This window comes from Chinchilla lanigera, unplaced genomic scaffold (genome assembly GCF_000276665.1).
Source record: "Chinchilla lanigera isolate Chin_1 unplaced genomic scaffold, ChiLan1.0 scaffold00047, whole genome shotgun sequence".
NCBI classification, from domain to species: Eukaryota; Metazoa; Chordata; class Mammalia; order Rodentia; family Chinchillidae; genus Chinchilla; species Chinchilla lanigera.
The window spans coordinates 7,440,636-7,466,167 of record NW_004955448.1 but is presented as its reverse complement, the minus strand read 5'-3'; the positions used below and the strand labels follow the sequence as shown (position 1 = coordinate 7,466,167).

Below are 25,532 nucleotides of genomic sequence, written 5' to 3'. Positions count from 1 at the left end.
TTTATGTCCTGCCAAAGTCTCACGTGTTGGAAATTCTGTCCCTTGGGAGGAGATGGGCCTTTTAAGAGATGGGCTTAGCACGAGGTCCTTAGTCACTGGAGGCACGAGGTAGTTGTTCTGTGACCCTCTGGTCATGCTCACGAGATGATTTTTGCAAACGGACCGAGTTGGCCCCCGTTTTCTCTGCTCCTGGTTTGAGATGTGATCACTTTCACAGTCCTACATGTGTTTCCTCCATGATGTGCCACTAAGTGCTGCCCTCATCAGAGCCCAAACCTGTACTGCCCCCACCTCACCACCAAATCTTGAGTTTGGCCCTCCAAGAGTGTGAGCTGCACAAACCTCCACTTCTTCATAAGAAGTCTGTGTCAGGTATTTTGTTATAGTAAGGAAAAGTGAATACAGTTATATACCTGCAGCACAGCCTAATAAAAAAGAAAGTGTTTCCGTTCCTGGGAATCTGCAGTGCTGAAGTTCAACTTTCAAGTGGGCTGCTTCTCTGGCCTTTAGACATTTGCTACTCATTTGTTTTACAATTACTAGTTTATAGGCTTTATATCTTTACTGAGGGCTGAGATTTCCTTTTCTTATCTTTGTATCTACATACCCCTACAATAGAAGTGGATCTATAGCTGATGGTCATTAAATGTTGGTTAAATTGAATTGCCTTTTTAATACCCTTTATCTTTAAAATATTGGGATAATTTACTATGAACAGACATGGCTCAACTTAGAGAAAATAGTGTTCATCAATACTTTTTAGTTTGTCTGGTCTCTAGATGATTCACATGTTCCTAACTGTGGGTACCCACCCAGCCATGCCCCCAGCAGAAGGGCCAGGGAAGGTCATCAGTGGCTCCAGGCATCCAGTGAGGAGTTGGTGGTATAGTGTAGGCAGGTGACCTTCACTCCCCACTTGCAAATAGGTAACACTTCCTCCTGCTCTCGAGGGATGGAGCAGCAGCCTTCTGGTCTACAGCATGGCAGGTGGGGGTCTGCTTCTATGTTTTATTTTCTACCACACCCTCCTGCAGAAGAGCTAAGGTGGTTCACTAGTTAATATAATTCTCAAAATCTTCCTGTGACATTTTTCTAAATCATTTTTCATTCCTCTAACAAGAGCACGACTTCCTGAGACAATGGTGTTTTATTTTTTTCACTATGAAATATCAAATTAGTGGGATGTTACCTAGAAGATAATTGTACTAAACTGACGCTTGTCTCTAACCTTTTATTTTTTTGGTACTAGGAATCTAACCTTTTAAAAGCAGAGACAAGGCCAGGGATATAGCTCAGGGGCACAGCACTGCCTGGCAAGTGTAAGGTCCTGAGTTTGATTCCCAGTACAAAAAAAAAAAAAGTGGAGACAATAAAGAGAACTGTTGAACTGTGTTACAGCTTGTGTTTAGATGTCCCCCCAAAGCCTCATGCAGTTATAGGTGGCGCTCTTTCAGAAGTGGCTGCATCTGCAGTGTATGATGTTGGAATTGATTCAAGGTGGCCCTGAGATTAAGGGTGTGAATGCTACCTGCCCTAAGTAGCTTGGATAATATATAATGCATGGAAAGAGCTGTGGCCCTCCGTTGCTTGCTTTCTAACTTCTCCCTGCCATGAACTGTTTCTCCTCTGTGATCCCTGTCTGCCATCCACCCTGCCTGGGGGGCAGCTGATTATGACCTGAAACCTCCAAAAACTGAGTTAAATAAACATTTCTTCCTTTAACTTTGGGTGTTGGGTATTTTGTCTCAGGAATGAGAAAAGTAACTAAGACAAACTATTATAGTGTCTTCTGATTAAATTCTTTCAATCACTAAGAAATATATGCTTTAAAAATCTCCTTTGGGTTTCTTGTAGAATACAGCTACCATGGCATAGAAAAATGATTGATAAAAGATAAAAAGAAGAGAATAAAATTGCCTACCATACACACATGTACACACACACACACACATATATATTGGTTACTTAGTTATCATTTGGTGGCTAACAGGGTAATTGCTTTTTGCTTACTGTTTTAGTTACTTTTCTCTCATCAAGGTTAAAGGGGGAAGTTAGCTCACAGTCTGTAGAGGCTTCAGTCCATAATCGGCTGGCTCCAAGGCAGGGCAGCATGGTGCAGGAGCAGCTGGTCATGGTGGTGAAAGATACCAAAAGCAACAGGAGAGGAGGAGTGAAAGCAGTCCTCTTTCCATCCCTTATATCTTATAAGGGTGTATCACTCACACCCCCAGCACTAGGCAAAGAACGAGTCACAAACTCTAGATTCAGCTGCCTCCGAAAAGCTCCCCCCACTGTGACCGAAGGAGGCTTTGGGAGGACATCCAGACACAAACCATGGCACTTACTCATTCAAAAAACACCGCTTACAATTTAAATTATCTTCTTGCTTTCAGTTTGAAGACAGTTATACTTTTGGATGTAATAATGTTAACATTTTACATCACTATCTCAGTTATCAAAATCAGAAAATTAACATCACTATAGCACTAGTAACTAAACTAAAGCCCTTTTCTGAATTGCACTGTTTTTCTGTTCTGGATCTTCTACAAGAGCTAGCAGAATTTCAGCTGGATTTCTTCTGAATTCCCCCTTAATCAGTGCTGGTTCCTTAGTTTTTCTTTGTCTCATAGGGGTATGCCGTTGATACTTTCATGAGTACTGATCAATTACTTTGTAAGTCTCTCAATTTTTGAATTATTTTAAGATTGTAGATTTGGTGATCTCCTTTTTCAAATTGTGAGTTGTCTTGCTTATAGTTTGAATATGTTTTTAATGCTATGGAGGGACTACATAAATGCAAGTGTAGAATTTATTATGGCACAGTTTACATTCCTTCATACTTTCATCTGAGTATTTATTGTGCCAGACATTGTTCTTAATTATCAGAATGCAGCAGTGAGCAAAAACTGGTAACTATTTCTCCATGTATGAGCAGATTTATGGGGAAAGACAAAATAATACATAAAGTCAATTATACATATCATGTTTATATGTGCTAATTTCATAAAGAAATAAAATATAAAAGAGATAGTGTTGATTGATGAGTGTTAAAGACAGTCATTTTTGTAAAGCAGGGACAGAGTATATGAAACATCAGGAGTCGGTGCTGACATTTTAGATAGTGTGACCAGACAAGGTTCACTAAGACAGTGGCTTTTGAGAAAAGACCTAAAGAAAGAGAAGGAGATCAACGCTCAGCTTTCTGGAGGACGAATGTCTGTGAGGGAGAAGTGAGGTGGTTTGTTGGCTGTCCATGGACAATGGAGTCAGAGTGGTCAGAGAAGAGAAGACGAGGTGTAAGGAATCATGGACAGCAGACTGTGTGGAGGTCCTGCTGGTCATAAGAAGGATATTTGACAGGCCACTGAAGAGTTTTAAACAGGAGTGACACAATGTGATTTTTAAAATTATTTTCAATTAAATTTTTATAACATTGCATCAAACTCAGGGCCTTAGACACAGTGAGGTGAGCATGTGCTCCACCACAGAGCCGTACCCTCAGCCCCCACATTTTCTTTAAAAGAAGACTCCTCTGGTGCCCCTGCAGACCCAGGTTGAAACAGGGGCACAAGTTAAGAGGCTCTTGCAGTGCAAGTGAGGCACAGTGCTGGTTTGATCCCAGGTGGGTGGTGCGAGTGGGTACATTTTGGATAGATTTTGAAGCAGAGGCAATGGAATTTGACGTAAGATGCAATATGTGAGAGAAAGTGAAAGTTCAAGAATGCCAGGATCACACCATGGGGAGAAGGGAGAGTTTTGTAAACGGAACATGGTAATATAGGCAAGGTTGACCCAATGTAGTTATGATCAAGAGGTACTTAATCTGGAGGTATCTAGAGTATTGGTCTATGTTATATCACTGAAGAATTTAAGGTTAGAGATTCAAAGTCTAGACAAACTGGCTTCTTGCACCTGCCAATAGAAGGGCAGGGAGTGGAGATACCTCCTGCTGGAGAGGCAGGTAGAGGTCAGGCAGGCCAGGGCTGGAGTTCTGACTCTACCACTCACTAGTGGAGTAGGACAGTGGGAATAATGATAATAACTCATCAACAGGATTTTTAGGAGAATTCAGTGAGATTTGATAAGCCTCTTCCACAGCATCACCATTAATCACCAATCTCAGCCCCACGAGTCTTATGCTTTAGAATGTCCGAGGAGCCCCACCCGGATTCTGTAGATCTGAGGTACAGCCCAGTTATTTGTATATTTAGAAAACATCCCAGGTACCTCGGAGGGAGGCCTGCTGCGGCCACGACAGAGAAACTGGATGCAGACCTGGGTCTGGGTGCCTGGGACGCAGCACACGGCTCCATCTTCTGCAAATGACGCAGGCAGAGTGTTCCGCCTTGTTCTGGCTTGCATCTGTCAATGTTTTCCACAGAGCCTGGCCCTCATTTTTGGAACCAAGCTGCAGTCTGATCTTTCATTTTTGGCTTCTGGCGAGTTGCTAATGAGCATCTGGCCAGAGTTAACAAATGTGGTAACAACCTAGCCTTTTCTTTTCACTCTGATTACCTTTTTCTGAAAGAAGAAAGTAATACCACCCAGGCTCTCTGGGGGGAGGGCAGGGATTTTCACACGTGCATTGCACAAAAGAGCTTGAAATAGCAATAAAACCAGGCAAAGAAGTGGTAAAGGCGACATGGAATGAAAGTGTGCCTCCTGGGCACGTGATGTGCAAACACTAGGATAAGCATGCATGCACGCACGCACGTGCACACACACACACAGACATTTTAAAGGACTATTATTTAAAACTCTTCCCACTACTTAGAGTTTCTAACTACGTATTTAGTAAAATGGGAAACTATGGCCAATGAGAAAGAAATTCTCAGCTTCCACCATATGGATCCGCTGTGTTTTTCTAGATTCTTCTGTGCCACGTGCTTTCCTATATCCGCTCTAATCCTTTGGCAGCTCTGCAGGGTCTGAATAATCCCTGTTAGGCAGCTGAGGAAGCTGAGTGGTAGGGAAGTGACTTGCCACAGCTGTTTGGTGGCAGCCTGTCCAAAGCCACTGTCTCTCTGCAGCCTGGTGCCAATTTCTCCTGATGCTGTGCCTCACCCTCCCTAACACGCCCCGCTCTCTCCTGTGGTCAAGTACTTGCTCTGAATGTCTATAACGACATCCTGTGTTAGAGATCTGTCCATGTTCTTTCCTCTGCCAAGTGACTCTTCCATGGATACTTCCTTTCTTATGATAAGCTGTATACTTCTTTCTGCTCCCAAACTATGCATCTGTGGCTAAAGAATGCCATACACTTGTTCTTCCTCCTCTGCGCCATTTCCTGTTCATAGATTCTCTCAACTCTACGGATTTTTCTTAGGATTTTTTGTCTCATGAGTAGCATCTCTTTCCAGCCTCATGCACAGAACCATCTCACTAGCAGCCCTCAAGTCCTTCAGAATGCAACCAGGGCTGAGGGCTGAGCACTGACGGGATGTGCCCGCTGTAGAAGGGGTCCTGGGGCAGCTCTCTGGGGTCAGAGGGACATGGGGTCTTCAATTAGGCAAGGCTGGGGTGGCTGGCTGGGCTTCCAGGAAACCTGTGGAGAGTTAGATCCTTGATCTTCTCCAAGCCTGGGTGTACACTTGAGGTTCTGAGGGTTAAATGGCTGTCACTGACATATGACTCATCATGATCCTCCTAGTGTACGTATAAATGTTTGAGCAGTTTCCCCTTAGATTTAAAGATTTTTGTATTAGGGTGTCAAGGGATACTGCTAGCTCAATTTGTTTTGAGATTTGTTTCAGGAAAATCTGCCTTGAAGCATTTTGTTCGGCTTCTTCATTCATCCGATCAGTACAGTTGAAAGACATGGGAAGGAAAGAGGAAGAAGGATGGAGCTATGAAGTTTAGAAGAGGCGGCTGCGAAATTCACAGGTGGTTTTGTGCTCAAAAGCAGATTGCAGGGGCCAACATTCCTCGCCGGGACTGTGTGAACAGAACATGGGAGTAGAACTTCAGCACAGCGAATCTTGCCCAGCAATGACAGCTCACTGTCTACATGTGGAAGTTAGAATTATTGGATTAATTTCAATCCATGGCTTCATCGCCTTAAATTTCCTTTTGAAGTATAATTTCTGGAGTGAACACTTTGGGCCTATTAGGAAAAGTTAAAATAAAATAAAGCTCCTAGTCATTATACAACATTTTTTTTTTTTAATCTCTTTTTTTTTTAATCTCTGCATGTTTCTTTTCACCTGCACTATTGGAATAAATATTACTCGTTTTATATTCAACAGCAAAAATTATTTTAAAAAATCCTTATTAGTGGAAAATCCATTCATAAACAAGGGTTTCAACAAATTAACAGCTCTTCTTACTTTCTGGACAGGGAAAAGAGTCAGTGTTTACATTTTTTTCAATGTTTTGCCTTAAGATTCTTGGTCACATACAAGTTCTTCATATTTTCTTGTCTTGACACTGACATATTCAAAACTGTTTCTTACAAGGACGTTTCCAGGGCATATAAAACCAGCATGAGGCGTCAATGAGCCTATTTACCTTCTTTGAAGAACTCTTGTAAGACATTTGTACAGCAGTTTATGTAGCTGAAGTTATGCAGTATTAGAATAAAATTATACACCTACCATGGGACACTAAGATCAAATGAAGACTTCTATTTATAAAACAAATTCAAATATTTTCAATGTCTTCTTTTAAAATAGGATCTATTGAAACTGAAAGTACTTTTTGGTTTTGTTTTTCTGTGAATTCTTAGCATAGTGCCTGGTATATATATGTGCTTTACGTTTATTCTTTTCCACTTTAAGTTACTATAAGAACTCTTTGGAAAAACACTGCTGAAAAGAAGTCTGAAAGTCAATCTGACCTCCTTTGCATTTTCTTGAAGTTTCATGTCAAATCTTTATCTTTGTGCAGAGATTTTTTTTGATAGTTCAACGAGTTGTTCTGCTCCAAACTGTAATAATTTTGAATAGTTCTTATGTAAAAGAGAGAGTATGTACACACAGGGCTGTCAGGATCTGCTAGGAAATAAATTTTAACTCTCTGGCAAGGCAAGGAAACTTTATAGGTAAAAACAAGAAAGACAATACACTGTAAAAAAAAAGAATGAAAGAATGTGTTTTGACAGTCCTTTCAAATTCTACCACTTGGGCTGTGAACTTCATAATTTTTAGGGTATTAAGTATTATTAAGGGAAACCCAAAGTGAGAATACAAAATTATTTGTGCACGTTTTGACTCAGAAGTTCTTTTAAGGTAGAAGTTTTAAAACTGAGGGAATATATAATACATAATTTAGTAAAAGCCTATGTAAGAAACCGGATAATAGGGATCGAAGCCTAACTGAAGGTCACCTTCACTGTGGACATGAAGGGGGCAACAGCAAGCTGCTTCCCCTTTGGCAAAGGAGCTGGTGTGCTAGCGCGTTGCAGGCTCCAGGGAAGAGTCCACACGGCTGAGATCCGGTCGCTTACCTGGTCACGTACTATAGCTAACAGGAGGCAGGTGACCCTTGTGTGACGCTAATTGCTCCCTCCCCTGTCTAACTGAATGAAAGTGACGCGAGCCAAAGGCTCAGGCCTCTTTGTCCACTAGAGGTGAGAGGCTCCCCTTTCTAAATTAATTCTGTCTTTTGTTTTTCAGCCCCTCCACTAAGCATTAGTTTATTTCATTTGTGATGGATAACAACTTTTAATGATTTCAACTTTTTAAGAAAAGTCTATAGTCTCACTTTCCTAGTGGAAGATTCATAACTACATCAAGTGGATTGGATATTTTTGCATCACCTATGAAGGAATGCATGGACTTTTTTTTTTGGTACCGGGAATCGAACTCATGACCTCAGGCTTACCAGGCTAGTGCTTATGCTGTTGAGCTATATCCCCAGCCCTGCATGGACTTTTGATGCACAGACTCTGACTATCTGTGACTGGAGGGTAGAGACCTTCTCTTTTCAGTAATTATTTGTAGAAACTTAACATGTCAAGGTAGAAAATGGACCAATCCAAAACCATATGGATACATCTTTAATCTTGGGAGATTCCACTTAATCCAAATCTCACATAGAGTCATTCTTGTTCTAATGTTACTCTATGTCGAAAAGTTACATGTGACAAAGCACAGCTGCTGGCAGGCTGGTCTGGTAATGAACTTTCATGGTCAGAACACTGATGTTCCCAGCCAAGCTTTGGCAAAGAGATGATGACATTATAGCCACATAGTCCTGATTATATAGGGATTGAGTGACAGGTCCTAAAGTAGGATATGGAATATTATCCAGAAATATAGTTAACTAGAGATATCAACTAATGAAATGTTATATTTTTATCTCAACAGTGTCTTGGACTGTTTTGAAGCACAGAAAGAAAGTCTTCTTGAGATATTTTCAAAACTATTAATATTTTGGAATGATCCCTGTATCCCCAGAGACTATATAAAATCAGGCATGTAGAAGGTGCTTATGGAGTGTTTCATGAATGAATGAATTCAAGAACGGCAGATGGAAAATGATCAGCAGAGAAGTAATGTTCAGTGGACATGTTTATTGCTCACTGATCCTCTTATTAATTCATTGCTTGGAAATGAGTTAATCAGAATGAATCCATATGTGGTCTTAGAGATAATGGTCTGGATATTCATGAGCCATATTCAAATACACAGGAAGAACATCTTGGACGGTGGCCGGGAAGTAGGCATGGAACCTGGAGTCATAAGGTAGGATGAAGCCAGCACTTCCCATCTTAAAGCAGTGGTGGTATCGTGTCTCCTCCTGCTGGTACTAGGGGCCCTGGCTGCAGGAAAGAAGGGGAGCCCCAGAGGGAACTCCTAGGGAAGAAAGCCACCTTTGCCTGGTTTGTGGTTGGTCAAGAATTTCAGGGGCTGTTCACTAAGAGAGACTAGAACTTTCTGTTAACTAGGAAAGAACATACAACTGTGAAAAGAAGGTACCATCAAAAGACCGGGCAGGTGCTCTGTATGATGGCTCCTGAGGGTGAGGTACGGTGGCGAGTTCAGGGTCCCCTCCACAAGGACAGTGGGTTCTGCCCTGTTCACCATTGTTTCTCCAGCACCAGGAGATAGGTCAGCTGTCTCTCAGGTCCTAGGCAATTCATTCTAAAATTTCTTTTATTTTCCCATAACTCTGAATACTTTTTTTTCATTTCCTTTCAGATACACCTGAAATTATGTCCATGGATAATTCACTTTTGCTATTTATTTGAGAATTTACATTGTACCCTACCCTGTGATATACATTTTACAAATATTATCTCACTTAAATGCATGGCTACTCTGATTTGAATCTGTTTGATGGTAAGTGGCTAGTCAGGAAGTCAGTCAAGGCAGTCCAACTCCACAGCTGATTTTGATAATATATCTCAGCATCCAGCACAGTACTCAGCATACAAAAGGAACTCACTGTTTCTTTTCTGTTTATCTCCAAAGAGATAATATTTGCAGCAACAGAAGTTCCATAGAAGATTAATGACCCTTTCAGAGACCTTGGTAAGAGTCAAAGTCAACGTTAGAATGTACCCATCTTAACAAACAAAGCTCAGGCAAATTGGTTATTTATTATTGATTATTTTGAAGTGACCCATGGATAGTTATGAATAAACTAAAACAATTAAAAATGCTGCAAGTCAAGTGTGTTGGTGCACACCTATATTCCCAGTACTCTGGGAGGTTGAGGCAGGAAGATTGCAAGTTTGAACACAGCCTGGGCAACTTAACGATTTAGTGAGACCGTGTCTCAAAATTAAAATAAAATAAAGTGAAATATGAAGTGGGCTGGGAAATGCAGCTTAGTTTAAAGGCCCCATGTTCACTTTCCAGTATACACACACACACACACACACACACACACACACACACACACACAGGCTACAAAATTCAAATTGGGGACCAAAGCTAAATGGAAAACAAACACCACACCTGCTACCTGTACTTGCTTCTTGCACTGGTCACCAAAAGTGGCATCTGGCCGACTCTTTAGCTATGTTCCCCACAGGAAGCATGAGAAGAAAAATGCACTAATTTAGCCTCTGTGGTTGACTTGGATATCGATGAACAAAACAACTCAGGTGGTGAGCAGGGCTGTCTTTAAGCTGTGTTGGAAGCCAGTTTGGAGCTTCTTGTCCAGCCAGTGACCCTCAACTCTGGTTGGGTGGGCAGGACCACTTGAGAAGCCAATACACTACCCCACCAGGGTTTCTGGTTTAGTTGATCTGAAGAAAAACCCAGACACAGGAGTTGTTTTAAAAGCTCCCCACATGACTGTAATAGCAGCCAGTTGACAACTGGTCTACACAGTGGGTCAGGACATTGTGGGAAATGGCTTAGTCCCTCTATGAGCTCCTAATACATTGGGAAGCCTCAGAGTGTAGAAGAGAGAAGTACTGGACCCAGCAGGTAAAGAAAATCAGCACAGAAGGTGGATGGCCTTGTCCCAAACTAGAGATTGCAATGCCTTGTGGGGTCTTTACCCTGACCAAATACTTACAGACTATTCCTTCAGGATTCTCTCTTTAGTGCTTTGTCCTTCATTTTATGAGTACTATTAACCTTCTGTAAAAATCCCAGTAGCAGTGAATGACTGTAGTAAAAATAGCTTAGTAGACATTTTTGAAAAGGCAGAATAAAAAAGAACATCAGCAGCCTCGTTTTCTGGGACAAGATTACAAGTGCTACCAGCACTACAAGGACAGGGTGCAAGTGAGTTGCATCAGTTTGATGGAGTCAGGACAGAATTTCTCCCACTGGTGCCATGTCAAATGATTAATTCATTATGGAGATTTGAAAGTTAACTGAAGCCTAGTTAACTTTGGGCTACTAGATTATTATACTGTTCCTACATATTTTAATGGGCTACTAGATTATTACACTGGAGATGGGCTACTAGATTATTATACTGTTCCTACATATTTTAATAACTTTAGAACACTCTTGATTTTCCACTAACAGGGTTTCATGTCTATAGCACCTGTACTCAAACAGAAATGCAAAACACACTCCAAAGACAAGCATAAATGCATGTTGATTATCTCTGTCCTTGGCCTCTTTCCTTAGCAGAGGTAATTGAAAATCCACTGTCTTCTTCATATGGCTCCAGTGGACCAATTGGAGAAGCACCATAGCAGCCACCTTAATCCTCTGAATAAAATGTTAAGCCTTCTTAAAGTTACACTGGTACAAAAATTACATTTAGCACACTCTGGATATTGCAAATCCTAAGTAAAATCCTCAATTAAAGAATGTATTCAGTCATAAGTGTTCCAAGAGTAGGGAGTAGAATCTCTAACGAGTCCAGTAGAGGTAGGCACCATCACAAAGTGCAATGCGTTCCTCTACATTTTAAATGCACACGTTTGCCTATACATAATTTTTTGAAAAGAGACTATGCTCCATATCCAGTGTGCAATCTCTATGCCCATTCATTTATACCAGCACTTACCATTTTCTTTTCAATGCATATAGTATCTATAGACATATGAATAAATAATTTATTTTAAAAATGTATTAAAGACAGGCACTGAGTACTAGATAGGATAATAGAAAATGTTGGTGAGGTGGAGACATCAGAAGACCACAAGTGTTCTGTGAAAAATAGACCTGAGCATGCGTAGAAGAGATCACAGGTTGACCTGTGCCATGTTCAGGGTCCAAATACACATGTTAAACACCATCAGGTCGTTAGTCCCCGAGTCCTCCCACCTTCCCCTCTTGCAGATCTGGCAGTTTTCTTCCCCTCACACTGCGATCTCTGACTCTTTCCCTTCTTCCACTCTACCTTGTCTCCATGTGGTTTTTAATCAGATAGGTGCAGCTGGTTAGAGGACATGGGTCACCATTTAAAAGTTCTCTTGTCCCGTTCTCAACTGCCACTGCCCTTTCACCACATCTGCCTGGCTAAATCCCCACTCTGGATGAATACAACTGTCTGGCCGCTCATTACTTGTAACCAAGGTGCTGGAGGAAACCACAGACTGCCAACTTCAAGCTGACCCGTTGTAAATCCTTCTTTATAACAACTCGTCCCTCTTAAGCCACCAGCCCCGTTTTCTCATTCTTTTACTCCATGGTATGCATTTCCAGTCAGCCCTATTTCTTTGACTTAGGACCCACCTCCTCCTCCTTCCACTTCAGCAGAAAATAGTGCGTTCTGTTTTATACAGAAAACACAAGCTGACAGCTGTTAACATGGTAGGGGAGAGCAACGCGGCGGCGCAGCAGAGGCGCAGAAGGAGCGGAGGGGCGGGCAAGCCAACCAAACTTCACCTACAGTTACAGCCTGAACGCCACCTGCTGCCATTGGTGGATGCCTTAGATTTTCGCAGGAGTGCAAACCCTGAGCTGCATCAAGGGAGGAACCTAGGCTGCCGTGCTCCTCATGAGGATCTAATACCTGGGAAAAACACCCTCTACCCACTGGCCCCTGGGAAAAGTACCTTCCATGAAACAGATCTCCGGTGCCAAAAAAGGTCGGAGACCACTTTTGTGCTTCCTGCTACCAAATCTACCAACTACCCACAGCAGGCAGCATCATTTCACCGGGTACCTGCGGACTCTCAATGGCATAAGCACATCTCTTCCCCCAGGGGTGGGTGTCTGCGCTGGCTCCAGCTTTCTCCTGGGTGCCGGCCCCCTTTATCGGTTGTCTTCTCTTCTCGATCTCACATCTCTACTCCTCTACTGATTTTTAAAAGCATCTCTAAACAAACCACTTGCCTTCCAATTCTTGTTTCAGAGCCTGCATCAAAGAGGACACAAAGCAAGACAGCACCATCTTCATCTTCTCTCTAGGGCCCCTTGTGACCCAGCTCATTTCTTTCTTTTCCTGGGGATCCTATCCTTCGTGGGTCCTCGGGGACCTCACTTCATTAGTTATCACTTCTCATTACCAAGGGTGCCCGGCAATTCCCTTAAATTCCACTTTGTTTCATAATTGGTTTTATACCCTTGCTTCATTTCCTTTTTTCTTCAATTTTCTCTGAGTTTTATTTGCCCATTAAAAAATTTTCCATTAATATTTGTTCTTATGCTTAAAGAAAGAAACTTTGTAACTTTCTATGATGACATCCTTTTCCTGATGCTTTATTTCAGGGATCTGAAAACATTTCTTCGTCCTTTACCTGCTTTTGCTAATTTGGCCAGGCCTCCTTTACAGCCCTGGTCCGTGCCCCGCCCTCACTCCCTGCACAGGCTCACAGAACGAAGGACCAGGCTCTCAGTGGGCCGTTAACATGTGGTTGTGTTAATCTGCTGTAAAAGTGAGGCTGTTTGACTACTGTGCCTGCCTCCCTGCCTCTTCTTCCAGTCTTCTCCATTTGCTGTCTGCGGTATGACCACTGTGACCAGAATAAGCTTCCCCAAAACACATCTGGCCAAATGACTCAGGGTGTTAAATATCTCCAGGACCCTTAAACATGCAGTAGGCAAACCCCAAGTTTGTGGCATGGCTTCAACACTTTTTGTAAGCTTTCCGAGGTTGTCTCTCATCATTTTCTCTTCCACATAGTTCCCTCTCCAGAACATGCTAACTAGTCACCAGCAGACAATTTAAAAATGCAAGGTGTGGGGCTGGGGATTTAGCTCAGCGGCACAGCGCCTGCCTGGCAAGCGCGAGCTCCAGAGTTCAATTCCCGGTACCGGAAAAAAAAAAATGCAAGTGTGCACATAGGCCAAGGATCCCATTACCCCGAGGACTGGATCCCCCTGTGGTAGGCTGGGTGAGGGTAGGCACCTGCCTGCCTTTTCTCCTATTTTTCCAGCACAGAATCTGCCTCATCTTTGTGTAAGCCACTAACACATGGATGAACAAGACAAGAGCACTGCTTCACAGGATGACTGAGCTATGATTTCTGCCTGCTAAGAGCTCACAGTAAGATGCAGGTGGGCTGTGGCTTTGGCCCAGTAAAGGTCGAAGGAGTGCTGTAAAACGTAAGAGGGAGATTGGGAGGGAGCGGAGGTCAGAGACCAAGAAGCAAATGAAGAGGCTGCCAGAAAGCTTGTTTTGAGTCCTGGTCAGGAGAGGCAGTCAGGTCTTTTCCTCTGCCTGTCCCTTCTCGTTGGCCTCCAGAAGTCCCTGTGCTTAGACTATCGGCTCTAATTTAGCTACTGCTCATTGCCTCATTATCCATGTTCTACAGTTTCCTGCCGGGTAGCCCTTTCCCCTCATTGTAATTAGTTGTCAGTTACAAAATGAACATTAGTGGTATTTTCGGCCTCATGCTCATGCACATCCTCCTTTGCGTACTTTCATTATCCAGGTGGTAGCAGGAAGCCTTTACTTGTAAATGACCCTCAGGTCCCACTGATCCTTGAGGGTTATTGGGAACACGTAGATGAGAGAATATATTAAAAAGCCAAGCTTACATACTGGCCGTACACAGGAACATTTTTCAGCTGGGCAAACTGAGGTAGCAGGAGGTAAACTTGAGTTGGCCACTAAGCTCTGTGTGTGTCTCATGCCATAGAGAAGTCTGGGAGAATTTTAAGCTTCAACCGTGGCTGCTGATGACATAGAAAGGCTCAGATTTTTTTTTTTTAATTCTCTTTAAAATAAGAAAAGAGAAAGAGACAATTGAAAAAAAAGACAGGAAGAGTTTTCAGGGTTGGGAAAAATATTTTCTTCTTTACTCCTCATGGTGGTTATCTATTTATTATAGTCAGCCAGTATTTCCCCTCTTTAGGTAAGAATTATTTAAATATCTTTTGAGAATTCATCTTTTTCCTACCCACAGAGTACAGTTGGACTGGGTTTAAATTCTTTCCCAGCTTGGAGTGGTTCTTGATTAACTAAAGTCCTTCAGCAGTTGGTTCAAGAAAAGATACATCAGCCAATCAGAGCCACTATAGCCATCTTCCCACTTTGAGCCAGCCTGGAATGGAATGCGTAGACTGATTCCTTAACGGATCCATCTATATCTTCTGTCCAGGAGAGCCTAGAAATTCTGCTATGTGAGCCTAAAAATTTCTAGATTTTCTTAAACTGATGTTTTGCATTATTTGGATCTGGGTTTTCTTTTTACTTCCTTGGGGAGGTTTCTGATTATTCATACCGAGTAGACCTGGAAAGAACTGGGACTTTGTTCTTGACCTGCTCCAGCCACAGGCCTAAGGCCCTTGTATGAAAGGCCACATAATGAAATGTATTAATCCACAGGGGGTCATTCCCCAGGTGTTATGTCATCCTTGCAAAGCTGGCTGCTGTGACCCTGCACTCTTCACCTGAGATTACTGGAGGTACAATTTCCATCCTGCTGGAGGACAGCACCACAAATGACCCCCTCAGTTTTAGTCTGTTAGAGCAGCTCAAATTTCATTGTTGATTAAAATTACTAAGCTTTCATTTGATTGTTTTAATGTATAGGGTTTAGAAAAATAATCTCAATACAAAGGCAAACTCAGGGTGACCAGTATGCATCTACTTATACGTACACAATATATGCCTTAGCCAGGCTGCTGCTTAGAGTATAGGAGCTAGGAGGAACCACTTGGTGTGTTTAGGACAGAACGCAGTGGAGGGAAAGACAGGTGTCAGGAGCTTTGTGAAGATTTAGGTCTAAAGTATCCCTTAGAGACCGCATGTTCAAGAGTGGAGTTTTTGAAGGGTGATTGGACTATGGGGGCACTGTATTCACCAGTAGATGAATATGTTCTTAAATTCATAGCTGGTTGTGCTATTCAGAGATGGGACCAGGTCAGAAGAGGCAAGTCACTAGTAACATGAACTGGAAGGGTGTATTTTTTGTCCCTGGCTCTTCCTTTTCTTCTTTGCATCCTGGCTGCCATGGTGTGAGCAGCTTTCCTCCTCCAGGCCCTTCTACTATGCTGTTTTTGCCTTGCAGCACACTAACCATGGACTGAATTCACTGCAACTGTGAGCCGATATGAATCTCTTCTCCTTTGAAATGCAAGTGTCTAGTATTGTGTCTCACTCACAGGAAAACTGGTAAATACAAGCTTCTTTCAGGGCATGAATGAAGAAAATTGCCCGTGCTCAAAAAAGAAATTGCCCATGATCAATTTCATTCTTATTTTGACGTCTCATAGGGCAAGCAGACTTGATCACAGATCAAAACACAGATTCTGGCCCCCATCTGTCTCAGAAGCTTTGATAGTTATGGTATACCCCAACTTCAGAGAGAAATGCCAGGACCCACTCATCTTCCAAGAGTTTCTAGTTTGAAACCTGCTACAAACTGAGAGTGATGCTGAATTTACCCATTGCTCACACCACCAACTGTTACAGCTGGGAGGGTCTGATATGTCTGTTGCATCTTTCCTCTTATCAAGGAAGAAAAGAAGTCCAGGATGTGAGGAGACATGGGTGACAGGAGTGGCTATGTGCACCTGGAGGCTGAAGTTGATGGGGTGACCGGGTGAGGCTGCTGGTGGAGGGGGTGAAGGTGGGAAACAGAGGCTCTGCCATCTCTACTGCTGGCCTTAGACAAGGCATACCCCCTCCTTCTGACTGTTTTCATCTGTGAAGGAGCTGGTGCCTTCAAGGACTAATTTCTTCACGACCGTGTTGTTCTTCAGTGAGACTTGCTGAAAAATTGTCCCTGGTTCCAGCAAATTGCCCATATTTTGACCTGGGCAGGACCTTCCAACTCCCACACTGGTAGTTTTGTGACCATTTCTTTCGTTGTGAATCACACATTAGCAAATGGGTACTACTCATCCTTGGCGACTGTACCCAGGGAGATGGGAGGAGGATGTGCACACGCATGTGTGCACATGGTTTTGAATAATCTCCTCTGTACAAATCCCTCTTTTTTCTCCCAAGTTTTCCTCTGTGCCCCATTTCAGATGCTCTGGAATATCAGGTTACCATTCTCATAACTCAGCTGTATCTTTGCTGCTAATGGACTCTTGTCAGGAAAGGCATATGACCAGCAGCCACTGGTAATTTCCGACGGCAACCAACTTGTCAGCAATTCTTAAGAGGTATTTCATCCATTATATATGCACTTAAAATGCCGTTTTGTAAAAATACTAGTGCCTTCTTATTTTTAATGTGCATGCATCGTGGCATTTATTCCAGTTAGAGTTTCTAGGGAGAGTGACAAGCCTAAAACTCTCTTGTTGTATATTTAATATTCATGCACCACTTAAATTCTGTGGGTATTTTGGTCTCAAGATAATTCGCTCTCTTGAATTATGTAGAAAAATTGTTAAACTCTTAAAGGGAGGAAATTACACCTTTAAAATGGTCTCTCAAGTGCCCAGAGCACTTTATAAATATGTCTGCCTCGTTTTTGTCATAATAGGTGAGGGGGCTAGTTTACAGCGGTCTTGGTAATAAAAATGGGAACCACGAGGGGTGTCATAAAAATACCATCTATGTTAAATATTTAATGTCATGTTCTCCCAGTGTCAAAATATTTAGCACAGTGAGAACATCTCTAAGGCAGAGGGAAACGAGCCAGAAGTACATTCTGCACATTCACAACATATTAAAAAAGAGTCCACAAAGCTTATTCTCAAGGTTCACTGTCTTTGCTGTAGGTTGCATTGCCTAGGAGAGGGCATAAGGTGAAACTGGTGTCCTGATGGCAGGAGTCCCTTTGACCTTGGCTCCAGAAAAGCCTTAAGACCATCCTGGAGCTGGGTAGATTCCTGTCTTGGAAAACTCCAGGTCAAATAGAAATGTCTCTGGCTAGTTCCAGGTGCCAGATCTGCAGGCAGAAGTCACCAAATAGGTGAGAATTGTGGCCACTTGGGCTGGCGCCCCAGATAGCAATCACACAGTTCTCCATCTCTTCCCATCTGCTCAGGATAACAGGCTCCAACCCTGATATCGCCTCTGCCCCAGCCTTTGAAGACACCTGCATCAGAGAGCTGCATCTAGCAGGTCTGGGTAGAAGCTGGTATCTGCGCTTTCCAAAGCACCCCAGGTTACTCCAGAGGGCAGCAGGAGTTGAGAAGAAATACCTCTCATGAGATGCAGCACAGCTTTTCCACTTGCCAATATCTTCTGGGTGTTAAATATTTTATGTTATGGCTTCATTGCTCCAAGTGTGGGTGGTTGCCCCTCTCTACCTGCAGAAGTGAGAGCTGGACTGAGATAGCTCTGGGTACCAATCTGGCCTCAGACTCCATGTCACCGGATGTATATGATAGTCTCCAGGATAATTCCCAGTGCTAAGCCTCTGTCCCATCCAAGCACTAACCATGACCAACTCGGCTTAGCTTCTGAGAACAGGTGCATTCAGGGTGGAGTGGCTTCACACTAACACTGCTTTTCTTCTCCTGGGAATGGAACCCAGGGTCTGATACACTCTAGGCAAGTACTAGGATGAGACATCGCTAGCCCTGGAATCTTTGTATCACCCTTTTCCCCCTCTGTCTCAGTTTTCTCATCAATATGCTGTGGCTTTGTTGATACGTCGAAGAATTGGGGTGACTGGACCTCAGGGATTCATGGCTTCTGATTTCAGCTGCATCCTCACTATTACTCAATACACATATTTTCATTCCTCAGCAACTGATCCATCTGCCCAATTATTCATTCAGCAGTTATTTTTGAGAAACTACAACTTGCCAGATACTATGATCTGCTAAAAGTACAAGAGGAGTGTAGAACAAGTACAGTGTCTGCTCCCAGGGTACATACAGTCTGCAGGCTTCATAAGGCAGGTGTCTTAAACCTGTCCCAACATCTCTGCCCTGTGTACTTCTAGGTATCTTCAAGAGCAATCATGGGCTTGTACTTCCTTCGAAGTCCCCGGGTCTGTATTTCCTGGCTAGATGCCTCTCCAGCGTCCTATTGTTCCACAGAGGCCTGAAGCCGAAGTTCATAGGCTCTCTGTACCACTCCCTGCAGCCTTCCTGCTCTCACAGCTGCCCTTTGTATTCCTCTGTCTAAGGTTTCAGCTCACCCACCCTTGTGACCAGCTCGGGAACCCAGGCATCCTTCCCTGCTCAGGAGTCTTCCCGTTCTAGTCCCAAGGTCACCAATCCTGTTTATTCTTCTTCCTACCTAACCACTTCTTTCCTCTATAGATTTTATAACATCCTCCCTGTACAGTTCAGGCTCACTGACTGCAACAAGAGCACCACTCTGACGAGGAGTGTTGAAGTGGGGAAGGCTGTGCATGTCTGGAGACAGGTATGGGGAAACTACCTTCTGCTCAGTTTTGTGTGAACCTAAAAGTGCTCTGAAAAATAATTACTGACTCATAATTAATTTTCCTGTCACTAGCCTCAATCATTCTTCCTCTAATCTAGCCTTTGCATTTCTGCCAGAAAAATAATTCTAACACAATTGTTCGTAACCTATTCCTGATCCAAGTTTTTCAATGGCTCTCCATAAGCTAGAGCCAGGTTTTAAACTTTTTGTGGGTCAAAGACCACCACCCCCTTAGTAATGTAAGGCACTAAAAAGGAATGACTTACCAAGCCATAAAAAGACAAGGAGGAAATTCAGGGACATATCTATGGAAAGGAAGCCAGTCTGAAAAGGCTACACACCATATGAGCCCAACTAGATCACATTATGAAAAATATAAAACTAGGGAGACACTAAGACCAGTAATTTCTAAAAGATAGAGGGAATAAATAAGCAGAACACTGAGGATTTGAGGGGCAGCAAAAGTACTCTTTGTCATTCTATTGTAATACATACCGTTGCACATCTGCTGAAGCTCACAGAATATACAACACCAAGAGTGGACCTTAATGCAAAACGTGGGCTTTCGGTGACAAGGCTGTGTCAGTGTGGGTTCACCGACTGGCAAATGCACAACTCTGGTGGGAAAGCTAATGGTGGGGAGGTTGTGTGTGTGGGACATAGAGAAACTGCACTTTGTGCTCATTTTATTGCCACCCTAAAACTGCTCTAAAAGTAGTCTATTGTTAAAAACATATAATATGAAGAAAAAGTGGCAGATGGCAGGAGGGCATGGGAGAAAGGCACAACCTTGGCTCTGCCTCATCCCCCAAGTGCTTCCTAAGAGCCCAAGACCTTGGGACTGGGGCCTAGAGGACAAAAGCTAAGCACCTCGGCAAGGTGAACAGCGCCCTCATGATCAGGCCTCGCCTCCCTTCCCACCTGCTTCCTTGTCCTCCCCAGCTCCTTGTATGTACACCTTACTCTGTGTTCACAACTGTATCCCCAGCTTCCTCCCCATATGGGGTCTCCTTCCAGGCACTGCTTGTATCGTTCCTCTGCTTGAGCCCGTCGCTGTCCTTCGGCCCTGGACTCTCCTTGAAGTCTCAGTCAAGTGGAACTTGCCCTGTGAAGCTGTCCTGGATTCCCCCCAGAGATCCTCCCCATGCTTGCTTTATGCTGTGCCCTCCATTATGGCGTGTGTCAGATACACCGTCAGTTTGTTTTTGCATGCAGAACAACTCCCACTGCACTGTGAGCACAGCCCGTGTTCATCTTAGGATCCTCTGTAAACCAGCACAAAGCCTGGCTTCATGAGTGGTTGCTTAAGAATAAATGCCTGAGTGAATTCTTCTCTTCCTTTCATATAAGACACATTCTTCTAAGAGGCAATGACTTGGGACAATTCCCTGGTGTATTTATTCCAGTGCTTTCCTACTCATTTCTGTGACCTCAGACCCTCTGGGCAGTGGGCAGTGTAGTTCCACTTCAGGTCAGCCACAGTAGCATAGGTAGGATGGGTCACTTAATTTTCCTCCCCATTTTTTTCCCTTGCAGAGCTGTGTTTCTTCAGATGTATTATCAATTCACCCTCAAGTCTTGCCCCCTTTCGTACACTTGTACGTGGTCTTTGTTTATCAAAAGAAAACTTGGCAGGGCAAGAAAGTCCCAGCCTGTTTTCTCTAGCAGAGAAGGAAGTCAGAACTGTTAGCCTTAACTCTGACCTTCAAAGTACTTCAATAAAAGACATTTGTAGTCTTTTGATGCCTGAACGTTTAAATATGTCATTTCCAAAGCCTCAGTGGAACATGGGCCATGACTGAGCTGATATTTTAAGCCTATAGCAGTAAATCCAGCTCCACTTAGACTTGACAGCTGGGGCTACAGAGCCTGAAAAATTATCTGAGGCTGGTACATTGTTCCTTCCTGGGAATATTTTGTCTCCTGTGGCTTACAGAGGTAGCTCAGAAAAGTTCTCAAAGAACACTCATTCAAGCTGTCAAGCTTTGTTACCTGTTCTGAATGAAGCCAGTCAGTCCCATGCACTGCCTTGTTTCCTCCTGTTTTTACACAGTGTCTTATCACAAGTGCTCAGGCTCTCAGAAAACTTGAAGCTCACTTCAGGACTCCATCGCTTTGTCTATTTCAAACTTCAACAACATGCTGATAGCTCATATATCTTTAGCTTAAAAACAAGCAAACAAACGAACTGCAGTCTGCTCTCTGGAGACTCATTTACCTGTCGCATGTCACGGGAATCTGAGTTTTAAAGGACTTTGGTTGAGTCCTTTCAATGCACTTATTGGCTATGTGCTTATGACTGTTTCCCACCGTGGTTAACCAACTTGGAAGACATTAGTCAATGAGTTTTAAGAATGTTTCTTACTTTATATTTTAAAATTTATGTTGCTGGGTAATTTCTTACAATATGAATGCTGAATAATTCTTTTTTATAAACAGTAATTATAAATAGTTATTTATTAATTACAAATACATATTTCTTATAAATACATAATTATTTATTATTTATTAATCATAAATAAATAATTATTTGTTACATTCTCAAAAAACTTAATAATGAATCTCCAAGATTTTTCATATGTAATTAAATAGTAACAAAATCAGAGCCACATAGTAAGCAAATGTCAAATTACCTTGGATTTACAGTGAATAAAGATCACCTTTACCTCCCAAGTCAGCTCTTTAGGAAGATACCAATAGCCCTTCAAATTCCTGAAAACTCCCTCACACACTCACTACGTTCAAATCTCTTATCCTCAGGATCCCTGTGTCACATTTACCTGCCGCTTGTCACTCTTTCATTCTTTGACAATTTAAGCCCCTGTCCCAATGTCTCCAACTCTCTCCAATACTAATTTTGAGTACTTTTCAGTGATTTTAATGACTCTGAAGATGATCCTTCATGGCATCTTCATCTGTTGATTTCTTGATTCTCTCTGCTGCTGATCTTATCTTAAGCAAACTTCAGACACGCTCTTCTAATGGAAATACTTGAGACTTTGTCACTGCCAGTACCTGACACCCCTCCATAGCCTCGATTTCACATATTCATTTTTCCAGCTGCTGATTTCTGTCCTTTCAAGTTACTGTTTTTAATGCTCTTATTCCAAAAATCCTTTGGTTCCTCCAGAATGTACAATTCTTGGTCCTGGCCATTTTTATTGTCCTGCAGCTTCTTCATTTTGGTTTCTGGTTCACTTTCCTGCTTCTGATCCTCATTTCCCTCTCTCCTCAGCGATAGCTCAAGGTTTACTCTTGTAAGAACAGCTGTCTTCCAGAAATCTCCAGGTTCTTAACAATCTTATCTTGTAAGAACCCTACCTGAACCGGTATAGTTGAACATGACTGGTGAAAAGACCCACAGCCACAGAAGGTCTCATTTCAGATGTACTAGCATGAGTCTTGAGTAGACTGGCCAGCATGACACACACCCCTGGTCAAGTCACTCTTCTGCTTCCTACACTTTCCCTTTCTCTTCTGATCTTCACTGACAACTGATGATCTTGCTTCTGATCTCCGCTGGTAAAATAATAATAGTAGAATAGAACCTTAATAAGCTTCCTCTATCATCACCACCTCTCTCCCAGTCCTCCTTCCGAACTCAGAGCCCATGAACTCTGCTTTTTTTCATGCTCTCTTCTTCTTCTGTCCTTGAGAAATCACTCTACATATTCGTCTTCCCACTTTGCTGTGTTCTTTTTCCTTTTTAAAAGGATTTGCTATGGGTACATACATGTGCGGTCATTTCTTCCAAGGGCAAAGGAGACCTCTCTGACTGCACTTACCTGCCCAGTGTTGCTCTTCCTTTCTGCTTCTCTTTATAGCAGTCGTTACCAAAACAATAGTCTCAGGTTTTTCTCTTTCCATTTTCCTTGAGTTCATTCTAATTATGCTTTAGCCCCTCCTACTCCACTAAGACTGATCTTTTCAAAAGTCATCAGTGGCTTCCATGCTGCTAAACTCAACAGGCAACTCTCGGTCCTTGTCTTAGTCACGTCCTTCATCCTTGAGACTCGGTACCCAACAGCCAGCACTTAAAGGAAGAGAGGTTTATTTTGGGTCACAGCTTCAGTCTATGCTCAGCGGGCAGAAATAGCACGGTAGAAGGACACAGGGAAGGAAAGCTGCTTATACCACAGTGACTAGGAATCAGAGAGGGAAGGGAGGAGCTGGGGTAGTAGCTGCACCCTTCTAGGTCATGCTCCCCTCCAACCAGGCCCCATCCCCTAAAGTCACAGTTAGCTATAGCTCAATATATTGAATTATGTAGACATTGAATTATTTAGCTATAATTCAACCACCTTCCCAAAGCCCTGCCTATGAATGCATGAGGCTCTTGGGGACCTCTAGATATACACCATGAGAAAATTCACCTTGCTTGATTTGTGAGCAGAACTTGCTGCTGGTCACTCTGTCCTCCTTGAAATGTTTTCTTTACTGGGATTCCAGGACTCCATGTTTTCTAGATTCTGCTATTCCCACATTGACTGGTTAGTTTCAGTTTTCCTTGCTGTCTCTTTCTCACTTTCCCAGTTTTTAGTGTTGGAAACTTTAGGTCTTGGACCATGTACAACGGTTTTCTGTACTATTTCTACTCATTACCTTCAAGTTCTCATCCTAGAGTATCATGTCTTAAACAGCAGCTACAAGTTAATGACTCCCAGATTTAATTTTCCAGTCTAAATCTCTCTTCTAAATTGTACATATATTTGTCCTTTTACTTATTTGACAACTTCTCTTGTGTGTCTAATACTTGAAAGTTATCATGTCTAAAATCAATCTCCTTGTCTCTTTCCTCCCTAGGTCTCTTTCCTCATTATTCCATGTCTCATTTACGAGTAACTCCATCCTTTCAGTGACTTAGGCAAAAAAAAAAAAAAAAGCCTCAGGCAGCACTGAGGTTTCTCTTTTCTCCCACCTCTAACATAGACTCCAACAGAAACATTTTCAGGTTCTACCTACAGAGCTGAAACCTGACCACTTCTCGTTACTTCCTCAGCTATCACTCTGCTACAGACTTTCTTCGGCTGCAGGCATAGCTGTCATGGCACTGAATGGCCCAAATGCCTAGGTGCCTTTTCTCCCATCTGGAGGATGACTGGAAGTCTCACATCTGCCCGGGTCTCCTAAGTCAGACTTCGCCATTTCAGATTCAACCATATGTTGTTACAATTGCCATCACTACTTAGTCCTCCTTAAATATGAAACTTTCCTGAGGGGAATAACAATGTTTTCAGGTGCTGGTGTTCAAACTTAGGACATGGTGCATGCCAGCCAGGTAAGTGCTCTCCCACTGAGCTACACCCCTAGGAATGACAACCCTTAGTTTTTAATGTATATTAATGTATACATACATGTGTATATTTGTCTCACCTTGTCCTCCCCAAGTATTTAAGGCAGATAAATAAATACATGAAATGTATAACAAAATAGGAAAATAAGAGGGGAAATTAGGTGAAAGGAAAATAAGGATAGGTAGAAAACACTCAAGTGAATTGAGGAAGAGATGAAGTGATCATGTGAGCCCATATCCCAGGGGTGCAGCATGTGAGCCCCCTCCTCCAAGGCTACTTGATGAACCCCCATAATGAGGCACTAATAGCACAGTGGCTTCTTGGCCTACAGAGGGACAGGCTGGTGTCTCACAGGGAAAGGCTTAGGACAAGAAGTGAGGTGATGCTCTCACTTGAGATCTGTGCCTCAGTCATTTCCTGGCCCCTCCCGTCTCCCACCCACCCCGTGTGACACCCCAGGTACTTACCAAGACCCAAGCAAGAAACTCTGAGTCCTGATTTTCCAAGATTTCTAGAATAAAAATAAAGCAACACATGGTCATTGCTTCCTGAAGTAAAACCACACACATTTAACCATAGACATCTTTCTGGACAACAGCAGTGGTAGTGACAGAGCCATGTGTGGTCTCAGGAAGTAGCTCTTGTTCCTCACCATTTCATTATTGAGAGGCTCAAAATCTGCTGAGGCTCAGCATAGCAACACGGTGGTTCATACAAAACACGTCTTTTCAGGCCCAAATTATCTCTTTATTAATTTATTTATACATTCATTGCCCTTTTCTCGCCTAACATGAACTAGGAGAGAAGGAACTTTATTCACCAAACAACCATTCAGCATTCATCACAAAGCCTGACACACAGTAGGAACTTCATTAATATCTGTTAATGTTATGTAAGTATCTGTTAATATCTGTTCGTGTTATGTAATGTTATGTAAGTATGTATATACAGGATAGCTAACATAGTTGTACTACTGTCTTCTATTGCCCTACAGAAAGGAACAGTTAATGATTACTTGTTTTACTCAATCTTGTATATCTCTATTTGTCTTCCTGAGAAACCACTTTGAAGCTATCAATAAGTAATACAACAACCATGGTTAATTTCCTACAACTTTGTCTGTAACTCTGTTTT

At 42.6% G+C, this 25,532-nt stretch overlaps 1 protein-coding gene across 2 annotated transcripts in view; it reads right to left on the bottom strand.

Annotated features, from left to right (window-relative positions):
• The window catches only part of Kcnab1 (potassium channel, voltage gated subfamily A regulatory beta subunit 1), a 407,620-nt gene that overhangs the window by 86,923 nt on the left and 295,165 nt on the right, over positions 1-25,532 (bottom strand). For both annotated transcript variants that reach the window (XM_005393077.2, XM_005393078.2), the window contains exon 2: positions 24,866-24,909. In XM_005393077.2, coding sequence (XP_005393134.1) covers positions 24,866-24,909 — 44 coding nt within the window. The remainder of the gene's footprint in view (positions 1-24,865; positions 24,910-25,532) is intronic.